General features: G+C 37.9%; 1 protein-coding gene across 3 annotated transcripts; it reads left to right on the top strand.

Annotated features, from left to right (window-relative positions):
• Positions 1-2035: 2035 nt before the first annotated feature.
• Positions 2036-14337, top strand: LOC131330575 (diacylglycerol kinase 5). Of its 3 annotated transcripts, none has more exons than XM_058364196.1 (14): positions 2036-2758; positions 2888-2961; positions 4227-4445; positions 4578-4700; positions 4806-4934; positions 5584-5669; positions 6692-6815; positions 7432-7480; positions 8273-8355; positions 9598-9665; positions 11646-11720; positions 12198-12285; positions 12435-12551; positions 13804-14337. In XM_058364196.1, exons 3-14 carry the CDS (start codon positions 4239-4241, stop codon positions 14116-14118), a joined length of 1464 nt encoding a protein of 487 aa, XP_058220179.1. In that variant the 5' UTR covers positions 2036-2758; positions 2888-2961; positions 4227-4238; the 3' UTR covers positions 14119-14337. The 3 variants fall into 3 exon arrangements, with proteins under 3 accessions (XP_058220179.1, XP_058220180.1, XP_058220178.1); XM_058364197.1 differs by having other exon boundaries at positions 2868-2961; XM_058364195.1 differs by lacking the exon at positions 2888-2961.
• The last annotated feature ends 171 nt before the right edge of the window (positions 14338-14508 follow it).

Here is a 14508-nt window from a genome sequence, read left to right as displayed (position 1 = left end):
TTAAACGTCGTAAATAATTTTCATTGCTCCGTGGGAAAGGAAAAGATTTTCTCCAATAAAAAACTACAAGGGTAAATTATATTAAACCCCCTTCAACTAACACCCATTTTTGAGTTGCCCCCCTAACGTATAAACTCAGACACTTAACCGCCTCAAAGTATGTGAGTTGTGGCAGTTAGTACCTTTTGTCAAGAATCCGTTAGGGCCTTGGATGGAAAATGGTCAGCTAATCAACACATGACCAACAAACTTGTATTTTGAGACAAAAATACCCCTGTAGTGGTACATGATCACCCTCTTCCTTCTCACACCCTTCTCTTCTCCCCCCTCCCCCCCCCCCCCCCTCTCTCTCTCTATCTCTCAGTTGGTAACCTGAAGAAATTTCAAATGCCACGACGAATTATCTCTAAAACTACAATAGGTATTCTTAGCGTTTGGATATGTAAGAAAGTAACGTTAAAGTTCAACACCGTTTGCAAGCCAAACAAATCTCAGCAACACAATCAAAACCTGCATTCATGAACTCTACCAGAATATTTGTGGATTCATGTTCGAGAAATATTGCATTAAGAAACTATGCTTCAATGGATTGAGACCCAATAGCTTATTACATGGATGAGCTGAGATCATGAAGAGCGTTCCGTAGATAACAATTGGAATTAATACTACGTATCCTGAAGCAACCAACATCTTTTGTTTCCAAAAATCGAAACACATTGAAAATGGCATTAGCCACAATTGAGAGGTTTTGAAACTTTTTGTCTAAGAAATTTTGGGGATCAAAAACCTTTTCCTGGGAAACATCAAAAAAGTACTTTTGTGTACTTGAAAATTATCATACTCAGAAAACAACTAACATATAAAGTCAATTGGTGATTCCATTTCGCATCTCCTAGATCAAAGTTCTAATCCCAGTGGTCCAATCTCGCCACTATGGCGGCCCACCACCCACCACCACCATTACAAACCCCACCAGGAAACTCTCCCAATTGAAAGCCTCAACTGAAAGCCCATGTCCATTGTCTACACCGACTGTCGCCACCTTAAGCTCATGGACTCAATCAAAACCCCATAACAATAGGTAATCCGGTGGGTAACCCAGCTGCGGTGGACGGCAAACGGTGAAGGAATATAAGGCGCCGTGGGAGTTGTAGTAAGAGGTGCCGAAACTAGAGATTGAGGAGATGAAGAGGAGGAGAGAACTGCAAATGTCAATCGGTTTGTTGAGATCTAGACGAAAACTGGTTCGGATTGAAGATTCTGGTAGTTTATTAGCGAGATTTCTCTCTCTGATGGGTAAGTTTGTGTGATTTGAGCTAGGGTTATGGTTTGAAGGTTGACAATTCATTGTTTGATTTTCAGAGTTGATGGGAATTTGATTTGGGATTTCAATTCGTGAACCAGGTAATCAAAAGATGACGACAATGCGTTCGTGGAAGATGATTGTGTTGGGGGATGGTTGAAGGGTAAAATGGTAAATCCTGAATTTCTGTTAACAGCTTTCACTCTATTTTGGATTCACATACTTTGAGGAGGTTAAGTGTCTGAGTTTATACTTTAGGGGGGCAACTCAGAAATGGGTGTTAGTTGAAGGGGGTTTATAATGTAATTTATGCAAACTACAAAAACGTTAAAAAAGTTTTCGTTAATAAATGCCCCAACAACCGATGTCTAATCATACAACGGTACTCGCAGCGTGTGGTCCCTACGAACCCCCCCAAGATGTTGATCCCGATCCTGATATGTTCTCTCTCTTCCCTGTGTGTGGAAAAGGGCAAATTGTTGCTGCGGCAAATATTTGTGTGGTTGCTAAGGCAAAATATTTGAACTACATACAAATATGTGGTAAGAGTATTCTACGCATTCACATTTATAATAGGAGTGAGTCCCACATACATTGAGTGTATAGTGTGTATGGGCTCTACTTCTATTATGAATAAGAATGTTTACGTGAGGTAAAATGATTGATAAAATTTGTGGTATCGTCACGTGATATGGCTTAGGGGCGAAGTAGCTCCTGTCAGGTCCAATTTTTTTTTTTTTTCCATTTGTGAGCCTTTTCCGGCTCACAATATTAATCGAAACAGTTTACATTTTAGAGCCAGTTAAAAACATTATCCATTTGGAAACATCACATCAGATGTTTGATATGGTTTTTGAAAAGTATTAGCCTTAAACGGGTTTTAATCCCGTGTAGCACAACTTTTTTTTTTCTTACAAGATTAATCCATTTCAAAACTATACAAAATGGTATTCAATCAATGTAATTTTTGACGTGACAAATACTTTTGGCAAGATGTAAAAATTGAAAGGTTCCGATTATTATTAAGGCCCGCAGAGAGGCAAATCTGGACGCTTGAGGACTGGACAGGAGCCGCCCTTCCCTCAGGGCCATGTAAAATGAAGAATTTGAAGTTTGAACAAGAAATCCCACGCATTTGTTGCCTTCATCCGCTAGAAGAAGACAATCCACGTCGAAGCAGCCGCGCAGTTTCTCCATTTCTATATCTGCCCATAACGTATTCATACGTTCAGCCGTAATGTTCCTCTCATCTCCTCCATTTTTTGTAAATAATCTGTCCTTTTCCCGGTCAATACCCGACGGCGACGATTCAGCTAACTAAACCGCGTTTCTCTCTCCCCTCTTTTCTGTCTCTCTACTATTCCGGATCTACGTTAATTCATTCAATCATTAGAGAGCAGCTGTTCGCCAGTTCCTCCCCGTTCTATTGAATTTTCCGGGAAATTTTTTCTCCGGGTGAGTTTTTCTTTTGTCGTTGTGAGTTTCTCGACTGTTTCTCCTGTTTAAAATTGAATTGCCCCCCAGCCTTTCCAATTTGGTTGAAATGCTTTCCTTTTGTTGACAGCTGATCAGTTTTTTATTCAGATAGGCTTGTTTCTTTGCGTATGGAAGTGTGATCACAGTCTCTGCTTTTTCCGGAGTTGTTTTGTGAATGTTTGGTAGGTAATTTTCATGACGCTTTGAAATAGTAGATGAGTATTTCGAAAAATTCGTTGAAGTAGGGTATCTAAAGAAGATTTTACTTTGCATAAGCATGCAAATTCATCGGAATCTCTAAATGTTCTTCATTGATTTTGACCAAGACCTGTTCATCAGAAAATGGAATCCGTGGTGTAATTGGTTAAAAAAAAAAAATGTAATGCATGTACATCACATGTCATGCATGCCGTGAGATTTCAAAAAGGATCATTTATAACTAAAAACTAAACCATACAAATTGAAGTTCCTAATTTTAATCTTTGTGGAACATAATTTCGACTCCTTATCGATGACTTACTTGAGCATAGCATGAGACCTTCAACTTGTGTGCAACTGAATTAGTTAGGAACCTGTTTTTATGATCTATGAAGAGAGATATGGACCATTCTTATGGTCTTGAGAGGACAACGAGAGAGATTAATCAGAGTGGGAGATGGCGAGAAAATGGTTGATTTTCTTGCAAATGTGTGGAGGTACAACTCTCGTAATGCGTGGGTGCAGAAGTTACAACATGACACCATTAAAGTCATACCTTAGCCTTGCATAATCCATAGTCTACCTTTGCACGAAGTTCCCACCAAGCCGTCATTGAATTCCCATGCTTTCGTATTTATGAGTTCTAAAGCTAATATTTTTCATCAAGTATTCAGCTCGCTGTCTGAATTGAAGTAGACTAGTAGGTTTTCATATGATTTAGATTGTCGGTGAGTTATGTTATGTGCGTTTGGAAAAAGAAATCCTCTGTAGATTTGTGTATAATTTATATTGACAGCGATTTAGTGGATATCCTTTCATTTTACTGATGTTGTCTTATACTTAGTTATTCATGCATAGTACTCGAACTAAACGATTGACCATTAAATTTGATGTCCATTTGAATGATCTATTGTGCAATCTGCTATGGTAAAATGCAATTGCATTTCATTTGATTCTGAACCAACAGTGCTAGGAGCCTGTTGCGTTTCTATTCTTCGGGGATCAGTAGCTGTCCATTCGTCAACTCAGCTTTAACATGTTTTGACAAGGCAAACTTTTTCCCCACGTATTGTGGGATGTAATTAATTCTTTCCAAAGCTATTAGTATCTGGTTGCAGACGCCCAATAGGATTATAACAATTTGTTCAAGTATGCTGCTAGATGGAAGAGTATTTCTGGTTCTCATAGTTTTACAGAAGCTTATAACTGGTAGTTAATTACTCAAATTTGATGACTAACGGTATTGCAGTTTGAGTCACCTATGGCTGATTATAATCCAGAGTCTGACTCCGAGAACTTCTTGAAGCAATTCTGCATTCCCAATTACATACTTGTTCCCGACTCAGAGAGAGAGTTTCTTCCAGATGTACCAACATGCCCATTACTTGTGTTCATCAACTCCAAAAGTGGTGGTCAGCTGGGTGGGGATCTTCTTGTCACATATCGCTCTCTGCTAAACAAAAATCAGGTGTTTTGGGTGTTTGTGAAGTACTGTCAGGATTTTAGGAGTTTCTAATGCTGCTATTTGATCAGTTGACTTCGACATAGAATAATTGGATCTATTTCAGAACGCAGCTTACTTTCACTTTACTGTTTTTAGGTTGTTGATTTGCTGGAAGAGGCTCCCGATACTGTGTTACGCAGACTGTATCTCAATCTAGAAAAGCTCAAGCTAAACGATGATGAATTGAGCCCTAAGATTCAGGAGAGATTGAGAATCATTGTGAGTTTTACGAATTACGAGTAAAGGTTTGGTTATTGTTTATAGTGTCTTGTAGGAAATGATCTCAAGTCTTTCAATATATCTAACATGGAAGTAGCTGATTAGGTTGCAGGTGGGGATGGAACAGCTGGATGGCTTCTTGGAGTTGTTTCAGATCTCAAATTATCTCCGCCACCACCAATTGCCACAGTACCCCTCGGGACTGGAAACAACCTTCCATTTTCTTTTGGTTGGGTAGGAGATCCTATATTCCTAATAGAGTACCATTAATGTCGAAGTGTAATCAGTGATTGGTTACTATTATGTTTCAATTTATTAGGCGCCATACCATTTAACTCTGACTCTTCAACTCCAGCTTATGCTTTTCTTGGTATTACTCTTAAAGTAGCTTCTTCAGCTTTAGCCACTCAAATTTTTGATAGTCTTTCTCATTTCTATGGTACTTTTGGAAATCCTTCTTGTCCTTAGCATTACAGCCCCTGAAGCAGGCAGTCAGAAATTGACTAGAAAGCAGTGCAATGTTTATAGTTGTTTCCTACTTTTTCATTTTCTTTCTTTCTTGTGTCACCATTTTGTTACATTAAGGAAGATTGTGAAAATCAATTGAGAATGAATTTGCATTAACCACGTGTTTCTTGATACGTCTCATTGACCATGTTTCACTTGCCAAGTCATATGTTTTAATGTAGGGTTTTGTGAAACCTTTTGAAACTAATATGTGGTCAATAACATTTATGGTTTAACAGCCCATCCTTTTGTATCCATGTCCACAAATGATGCGAGTCCAACATTCTTACGCTTGGCAATTAACGTAACAGAACCTTTTTCTGTTGGTCTATATAAGGGATCTGATGCTGAAAAGTTTGGAGTTAATAATTTGCAGGGCAAGAAGAATCCTGGGACAGATCGTCATGCTGTGGAGTCATTCTTGCGTCAAGTAACACAAGCCAAAGAAATGAAAATAGACAGGTTCCCATTTCACTCAGCTTCTCCTTGTCAGTTGATAAGCAAACACTCTTAATCCCATTGAATTGATTTATTTGCACCCTTCAGGTGTTATATTCATTACTCTACAGCAAACTAATTTTTCCTGTAAAGTAAATTTGAAAAGAAAATTGGAAATGAAAAACAACTACAATTCACTGCTAATTGTATGCAGGTTCAAGCTGATAAAAAAAATATTGTATGCAGGTTCACTTATATGATCCTCTAAATTTAGAATCATAATTTTGGCTGCCCATTTTTGTGCTGTCATTTTCTTTCGTTTTTAAGTAGTTACTGATCCAATACAATTAGAATCGACCTTGAAATTCACGATAGTTCTTGGGTGTTCGGACAAATAAGCCACTTTGGCTTATTTTTTGTCCTTATTCAAATTTTTTTCGTATCACTTGGCTTATTGTCATTTTTTTGGAGATTATTGCATCCTCACGACAAGAGGAATCTACAAAAGTAAAAAATTTTGACCGAAATCCAATTTTTTTTGAATAAAGACGAAAAAAAATCAATAAGCCAATTTTTTCGTCTTTATTCAAAAAAAAATTGGATTTCGGTCAAAATTTTTTACTTTTTAGATGATGCAATAATTTCCAAAAAAATGACAATAAGCCAAGTGATACGAAAAAAATTTGAATAAAGATAAAAAATAAGCCACTGTGGCTTATTTGTCCGAACGGGCCCTAATGTCTTGGACTATTTTATAGCAACAGGTTTTCTTAATATATATTTGTGATTCTTTTGCTAGTTGTTATTATTCAAGACCTGGCGGTGCCTTTGCATCCTTTACTCCAAAATGTTTCAAAAACATTCATCACGATCTTGATTGAATTGAATGATTTTTCTTCCAGCTTATATTTGCATTTGAAAATGATTTCCCAAATTATTAGATATTTGAAGACTAATGCTCATTGTTCTGCTCCATTAAATTTGTTGTCTTCTATTTATTTTTTTATGTTTTTCCTACTACCTTTCTATTTTTCACCATGTTCCAGTTGGCACATTCTGATGAGGATGAGAGCTCCAGCTCATGGTTCCTGTGATCCTATTGCCCCTCTTGAGTTGCCACATTCTTTGCATGCATTCCATCGGGTAGCTTCAACAGATACACTCAACATGGTAAGAGAGTCGGCTTTACCTTTTAGTACCCAAAAAAGAATTTTACGAATACTTCATGTAGCAGTTAATAAATCAGGAACCGTCACTGTTTGTAAAATTCTTGTCAATAGAAAGTGTACGGTATAATCCTGACTACTACTTCCTTGTGTTGTTTTTAATTTTTGGGGTTCCTTGTTGTCCTTGAACTTTAGCCCTCTTCTTCATCGTAGTCCTTTTTGTCTTCACATATGCTAGGGTTACAGGTGGTACTGGTAGTTGAAATGGGTTGAATATAGGGTATATACCACTGTATTGAACATGGAGTTTGCAATTTCTGAAAATTCAGCAGATGCCATGTCCCATGATGATGAGAGTGTACTTAGTGTAGATATTGGATGTGGGGTAAAATTGCAATGGAGGGACAACATATAAGAATCATAAATTTGATGAACAGATTCCTTTATTTGTAATGTGCCAAAACCTTGGGGACACTTGCAAATTGAAATAGCCTAGCCTAAACTAAAGGTTACCTAAAGTTTCAAACAATGAAGTTAAAAGCACAATATATATTTGTTTGGGAAAGAGACTAATCTGAATTCCTCTATATTCTTATGGGTACTGTTTGGATGCTTCTCAGGAAGGTTGCCACACTTTCCGTGGAGGGTTCTGGAACTACTTCAGCATGGGTAAGTGTATTTTTGGTCTCTAATGTATCAGTGCTGGTACCCTATGAGGTTGTGTTGTTTATTCCTAGCAATCATCTTATTTTCATTATGAAAGATCTATTATTTCCAAGATTATCTGTTGTGCGATCTCTTTGTCATTGATACCATCACTGCCCCTCGGGTTACAACTAAAGCTACAATTAAACCTTCTCTGACCATCTTTTGGGCATTCTGGTCCATCTTGTCAATCTAAGCTGATACTACTGCTGTGGTTCAGGGCTAAGGCCCACCTGAGACTTAGATTTCTGACGAGTTTTTGGTTGTTAATCAAATCTGGGAAAATGAAGGATAGCAAGGTCTTTAAAAAGTAGGTTTATAAAAACTGGCTACCTCCTATAATTGTCGTCACTTTTTATGGCATAGTATGGAACAGATTATTATCAGTCACTCGATGTGCATGCATGATTGTAGGTTTTATAACCAACAAAATGATCCTCCATGTGCATGCGTGATGGCTTTGCTGGCGCATGATAGTGATGATCATGCGCATCTGATTTATCCTCTTTTATTAGTTGCAACTTGCAAATTTGACAATTTATCTAAGAATACAGTTGTACTGCATCATAGTCATCTGAAGTTTGCCTTTTCAGTTATATTGCATAGGTTCATTGGGGATTTTAATGTTAAACTTTTTTACCTGTTTCTTCCTCACTGATTTCTTTTGTGATATATTGCTCGCCAACTCCGCAACTAGCATCTTTACTACCTCTTGTGGTTTCCGACATGAGATATGAGTAGTTTCTTTATTTGCAGGTATGGATGCTCAAGTGTCCTATGCCTTTCATTCTGAGCGGAAGTCACATCCAGAAAAATTCAAAAACCAGTTGTCTAATCAGGTATTGCAATGTTATGTGCACTGTTTGCAACGCCTTCAGACTGTTGGGAACCGCAAGACCGCAGTATAAGTAAACTGATGTTTTCACATTTTGAACTACTTGATAAAGATTGTGAAACATGTTTTTATCTAACTTTGTTAAACTAGTTTTCTGCTGTCTAAAAATCTCAAGTTTCAATCTTCTTACGTCATGATATGACTCAGCTAATGACATTAGACATGTAAATAGTGTGTCTGATGTTGGTGAGATAGTGTAATATCATCGTGAACAAACTAGTTACGATGACACCTATGCAAGGATCTACTAGTTGTTCTAGATGGGGGCGGGGTGTAAACGTGGTATAGAGATTTTACCAGTTACCATCCTTTAGTTATCTATTGCCGTTGAGTCATTGGGATAGAATCTATCGAAATATTGTGCAAATGCATTCGTACGAAACTATGTTCATGGTAAATGTGATCGTTTAAATGAGATTTTTTTACTAAGATACATTTTGAGGGAGGGCAAGAGGGTAATTTCACCTATCAAACTCACCTAGGCAATTGCTGACTAGGGAGAGGTACAGTGAACCCTTTAAACACACACACACAAACCCAAACTCCCGATGTGGGAGCCAGCCCATATGACGCAGGCCCAAGAGCCGCGCCGCGAAACGCAGCACAACGACAGTGGGCCCAAGGGGCCTACACCAGAGGTCGGATCCCTCCACAACGGGTGGGCACAACTTAGTTTTGTTTTACTAAGATACATTGAAGCAATTACTTTCATCAGTTAAACAGGCCTCTTGACATTGTATGGTAAAAAAGGTTGTAGCTAGTGCAAAAGGCTTCAACTTCTGACTTGAAGCAGAAGTAGGCAGCCTTTTCCCCATCATGTTTTGAGAGATTGATTCCCATGACTCTGCATCACAGCACTGGGGGCAGAGACCAATTTCCATCGCTCCACGTCACGTCCTAAAAAAAACCCATCCCTATGTATACTGAAATTCTATTATCTCTTTCATTTATAATTCCTGTTAACTAGGAATTTGTTTATGCAATATGATGTAATTATTCATCATGCTTCAATGATGAGATATATGCAGAATATGGATTCATACTCCTGATTTGGATAATTCTAGACTTGCTTGGATTTGTATGTTAGGGATATATTATCGGTTATGAGCCTGTTCTGGCTTTTGCATGGTATAGTGTTAAGTCTCTTGTATTTAGGAGTTGCTACCTTTCTTTTGGTTCTGTTCAGAGTACTTATGCGAAGCTTGGATGTACACAAGGATGGTTTTGTGCTTCTCTTACACATCCTTCTTCAAGGTTAGTGTATTGCGTATGATAACAAACTTTAATATACTACCTCCGTCCCAAATTGTTTGCATGGTCCGCAAAAGAAAGAACTTAAAAATAATTCATTTTTTCACTTAAAAATAAAAAAAATTGCATCATTCAATAGGTATCAATGAGTTCTACCGATTTATGTAGTTTTTTTTTTTTGGATTTTTGGTTGACAAAAATGAATTATTTTAAAGTCTTCATTTGGCGGACCGTGCAAACAATTTGGTACAGAGGTAGTATAATCTATGAAAGAAGACTTTGGAAATGAAACTCCTTTTAACACCTCTTGTTGGAAAAAGTTTGGGTTCTCTAGTTTAATATTTTTCTTATATTTTATTTAGTTGTAACCTTCAAATAGGTAATAATGATGCCATCGTTGTCTGCATTGCATTTGTTGGCTTTGAACACATTATATATCTTAGTGGAGATGATTTATTTCTTTTATGCCGTTATCATAGATGTCATTATCATGATTATCTAGCTTCTAGTTGTGTTGTCTTAACTCTTGAGTCAGATATAGGATTTGTGACAGCTTATGTCTTGCAAAGTCAACATGACTCAGTTTCTTTTCTTTTTTTTTGGTCAATCGGAAATTCTCTTGACTCAGTTTTGTATGTATGTTTCGTAAGGAAATTCTACCCAACTTAATTTTTGGAAAGTACCTTTATAACTCTTGTTGTCTTGTGTTTTGATGAACTCTTGTCTAGATGCTTATGATATTAACGTGTAAGCTGCGTGTGGTCTCAACCTTCGCTGTAATCTTTGTTCATGTTTTGTCCTTTCTACCCCAGCTATGATCATATAATCTTGATTCTTGTGTTGTCCTAGTTTTGTCTATATATAATGATCTCTTCGCTGTATTAGGCAACTGATGGTTGTGGCATCAGTTTCCCCTATGATTATGACAACTTATGCTAGAAAACTGCTTAATTGTTCATATCCAAGAGCAATAACTGAAAATACATGGCGACTTTGTAAATGTGATGGGTGAGTCGATACAATTTTAGGGCATTAAGACAGTGGCTTAAGAAAGTTGAGCTGAACAACTTCAATGCGAAGTTCTCTGTATTTGTTACCTCAGTGAGCTATGAGGGTCGCAGCATTTGATGTAGACCTAGATGTAAAGGATGTTTGATGTGCATTGACATTAACTTTTTCATATGATCATATGATATTATGATGGGTATGTTTTAGAGAAGAGCGGAGTTGTGGTGTGCAGTGAAATGCGCTATTTCGAGGATTCCACTTTGTTCTTTTACATGTTTTGAAATTTTTTTCACTCTCTGCATGGTTCTCAATAAGCTTCTCTCTCTCTCTCTCTCCACTCATTACAACTCATTACATCAAATTTTTTTCTAAAAACTTCAAACCAAACAAAGTGATTGCTTGTCTTGGGTTCATCAATGTTGTTGGATCTTATTCCGTTTGACCAAAATATATATGTATACACAGTCTGGATCCCATAAGGGATCCCGCACGGCCTTACGGTGCGGGACTCCCCTTTCCCGATTAAATTGCGACGATCCGAGCCGCTCAAAGTGTGCAGAATGTGATTTTAAGGGTACCCGTGGGAAATCAGCAAAAAAAATGATCGGGAAGGGCTTGATCCGAGTAGTTTTTTACTGAGCCGTTTAATAAAAAACTGTTCGGATCAAGCCCTTCCCGATCATTTTTTTTGCTAATTTCTCGCGGGTACCCTTAAAATCACGTTCTGATCACTTTAAGCGGCTCGGATTGTCACAATTCGATCGGAAAAGGGGAGTCCCGCACAGTAGCACTGTGCGGGATCCCTCATTGGATCCGGCTGTATACACACACACACACACACATATATATATATATATATATATATATATATATATATATATGTTGGATCCTGTAATGATGTAGATGTAGTTTTTGTAGTCCATTTTGCTTTAGTTATTAATCTTTTCTTCACCATAACAATTATTCTCTACGCAGGAACATAGCACAACTTGCAAAGGTTAAGATCATGAAAAAACATGGTGAATGGCTGGACCTTCCCATATCTCAGAGGTATATTGGTGATTTATATTTCTATTTTTCAGCAGTTGAACTTCACTACATGACATTGAATGCTGCTTAGTGCTGACTACATTGAATGAGGGATTTTCTCTCCACTTCAGGTGGCTGTCCTTCATCTTGTATTTCGTTCTGAATATTGATTAGTAACTCTAGGTTTCGGTTTGAAAGTCATGGTAATCTCCCATCTGCAGAAATATCAATCTAACTCTCTGCCCCCACCCACTGGAACCCCTTGATGGTTTTGATTTTGTATTTCTCATGTCCTTTGATTCAGTTATCTTGCTATAATCTTGTTAAAAACATAATATGAAACTGAACAAACTGTATGAATCAACCTGAGTAATTCGACCTCTTGTTTACAGCCAATATCTTCTGTATTGACTTGCATTTTAAGTTCTTGGATCTGATTTTGAAGGGGATGATATCCCAGGATTTGTTTAACTGACTGTTTGTCTCTTCAACATACAGTATCAGGTCCATTGTGTGCCTTAACTTGCCTAGCTTCTCTGGTGGACTAAATCCTTGGGGAACACCACATACAAAGAAAAAGCGTGATGTAAGAACTCATTTTTTTTCCCCTTTAAATCCTTTATTTTCTGCTGGCGATGATGGATATTGTTTCAGCAACTGCAAATATATTTAATAACATTCTTTTCCGCCTCCTACACATTTGATAAGTGAAATTTAATGCAACATGGCATGCAGAGAGACTTGACTCCGCCATTTGTGGATGATGGCCTTATCGAGGTTGTTGGTTTTAGAGATGCTTGGCATGGGCTTGTTTTGTTTGCTCCAAATGGACATGGAACTCGACTTGCACAGGTTAGCAATGAAACTCCTACTGATGATAAACTTGGTATTAATTTTGTGGAATCTCGAGCCAAACATGCTCAAATAGATCACATTTATGAAAAATAACATAACGTGAGATGAGTTTTAGCAAGTGATTCAGTGCTGAATGATATTGAGCAATCCAAATTTAAATTACAAGACACTGTGATGTGCCTTCTTCCTTGATGACCTTACGTAATCAAATCCATTTTCCTTAGAAGAGTATAAAACTTCAATCATCTGCCATCGCAGATGAACTTTTTCAGAATTGTGCAAAGCAATAGACATTTGAACTACATTAAGTTGTATGTTTGTGTCCAGAATGGTTGTCAGAACCCATTCCATTGTCCCACATCGGGGAATGGGAGAAATTGTTGTGAAATATAAGGATTCGCCCACCAGCTACCGTATAATTTGAGGTTAACCTTTTGAGCTATGTGATTAGGCTAAGGGTTAAGCAGGTCAGCTGGTTCGGTTGTTACAATGGTGGCCACCTACAACAAAATAACTAAATGGTCATCAGATCAAATAATCATCTTGATAGGGACTATGTGAAGGCAAGAAAGATTCTAGTATAAAACTCCAAAGTCATCATAGCTTAAGATATCCACCCAAGAATCATGCCTATTGCTCTATATTTAAATTGTACATTTGTCCAGAAATGGTGGCCATGTTCGACAAACTAAATAAAAGTTTGTCAAATAATAATCTCGATAGGGATTAGGGACAATGCGGAGAAAGATCATCATATGATAACCCACTAAAGATGCCCTAGATTAAGATATCATGGAAAGAGTCATCCCACTTTTACTCTGCTCATTTGTGTCGTGGTTTAAGATAACATGTAAAAGCCATCCCTATGTTACTCAGGTGAATCAGAGACACGGTTTTGTTGAGTCTGAGTTACTTCCTTGAACCCACAAGTAGTTATTTCTAACATGGGACCATTCTCATTCGTGAAAGATTGCTCAAAGAAGCAGTCACACTTCCGTGGTTGCCCATCCCATGAACTCACATTAAGGGCAAACTTACATAATCAAGATTTTCTTTATTTGTCGTTAAGATGCTTAACATAAGCACATTCACCATGAAAGGTCGTGCTTAGATAATGTACGACAACTTTAAGCTCTGTTAACATATGCTTGTTACCAAGCCGCAACAAGCAAACATGGCAGATTAGGCAGTTTTAGTGCTGTCTAAACAATTTTATCACCCTATGATGTGTTTTTCTTCTTTCTTGTAGGCACACCGGATCCGGTTCGAATTTCACAAGGGTGCAACTGACCACACTTTCATGAGGATTGATGGGGAACCCTGGAAGCAACCCCTTCCAGCTGACGATGACACTGTTGTGGTAGAAATCTCTCATCATCGCCAGGTGACGATGCTTGCCACCCATGATTGCAGATCCAAAAGCATACATGACCCGTCTTCGCCTACCAGTAATGATTCCGATGGAGATAGTGAAGAAGACGCTGCAGGGGAAGAGTGGAGGAAGTTTGGGGCAGCGGACACTTTTAAGATCCAAGACGAGGTCGACATTTCTCACCTCAGTTGAATTAGCCATAATCGTTAATTAGTATCTCTCAATTAGTGGGAAATTATATTCATTTGTAGGATAGAATTCCAGTAGTAATTGGACTTTGGCACTGCATTAGTTCTCAGGAAATGATCCCGTGGTGGCCTTACATAGTTCTCACCGGATTACATGGGGACATCAGCGAGTAACCTAGTTCTTACTCGTAATGAATAATGATAAAAATCAAGTTCTGGTTTATGTCTTCAGCACAATCAGGACCGAAAATGTTGTGTATCATGATTTTGAACGACTGGTTGTGTAAGGTTTGCATCATTTCAGGTACGCAACTGACAGGCTTTCAGAGTTTAAACGAGCACACGCACATGCACACATTGAGAGAGAGAGAGAGAGAGATTATCTTACAATTGG

This window comes from Rhododendron vialii, chromosome 6a (genome assembly GCF_030253575.1).
Source record: "Rhododendron vialii isolate Sample 1 chromosome 6a, ASM3025357v1".
NCBI lineage: Eukaryota > Viridiplantae > Streptophyta > Magnoliopsida > Ericales > Ericaceae > Rhododendron > Rhododendron vialii.
This window is presented reverse-complemented; position numbering and strand designations above follow the sequence as displayed.

Coding starts and splice junctions, on each gene's coding strand:
- LOC131330575 (XM_058364195.1), top strand. CDS start 4,239: ATGGCTGATTATAATCCAGAGTCTGACTCCGAGAACTTCTTGAAGCAA. Junction 5,670..6,691: donor AAAGAAATGAAAATAGACAG/GTTCCCATTTCA, acceptor ACCATGTTCCAG/TTGGCACATTCTGATGAGGA. Junction 8,356..9,597: donor AAAACCAGTTGTCTAATCAG/GTATTGCAATGT, acceptor GGTTCTGTTCAG/AGTACTTATGCGAAGCTTGG.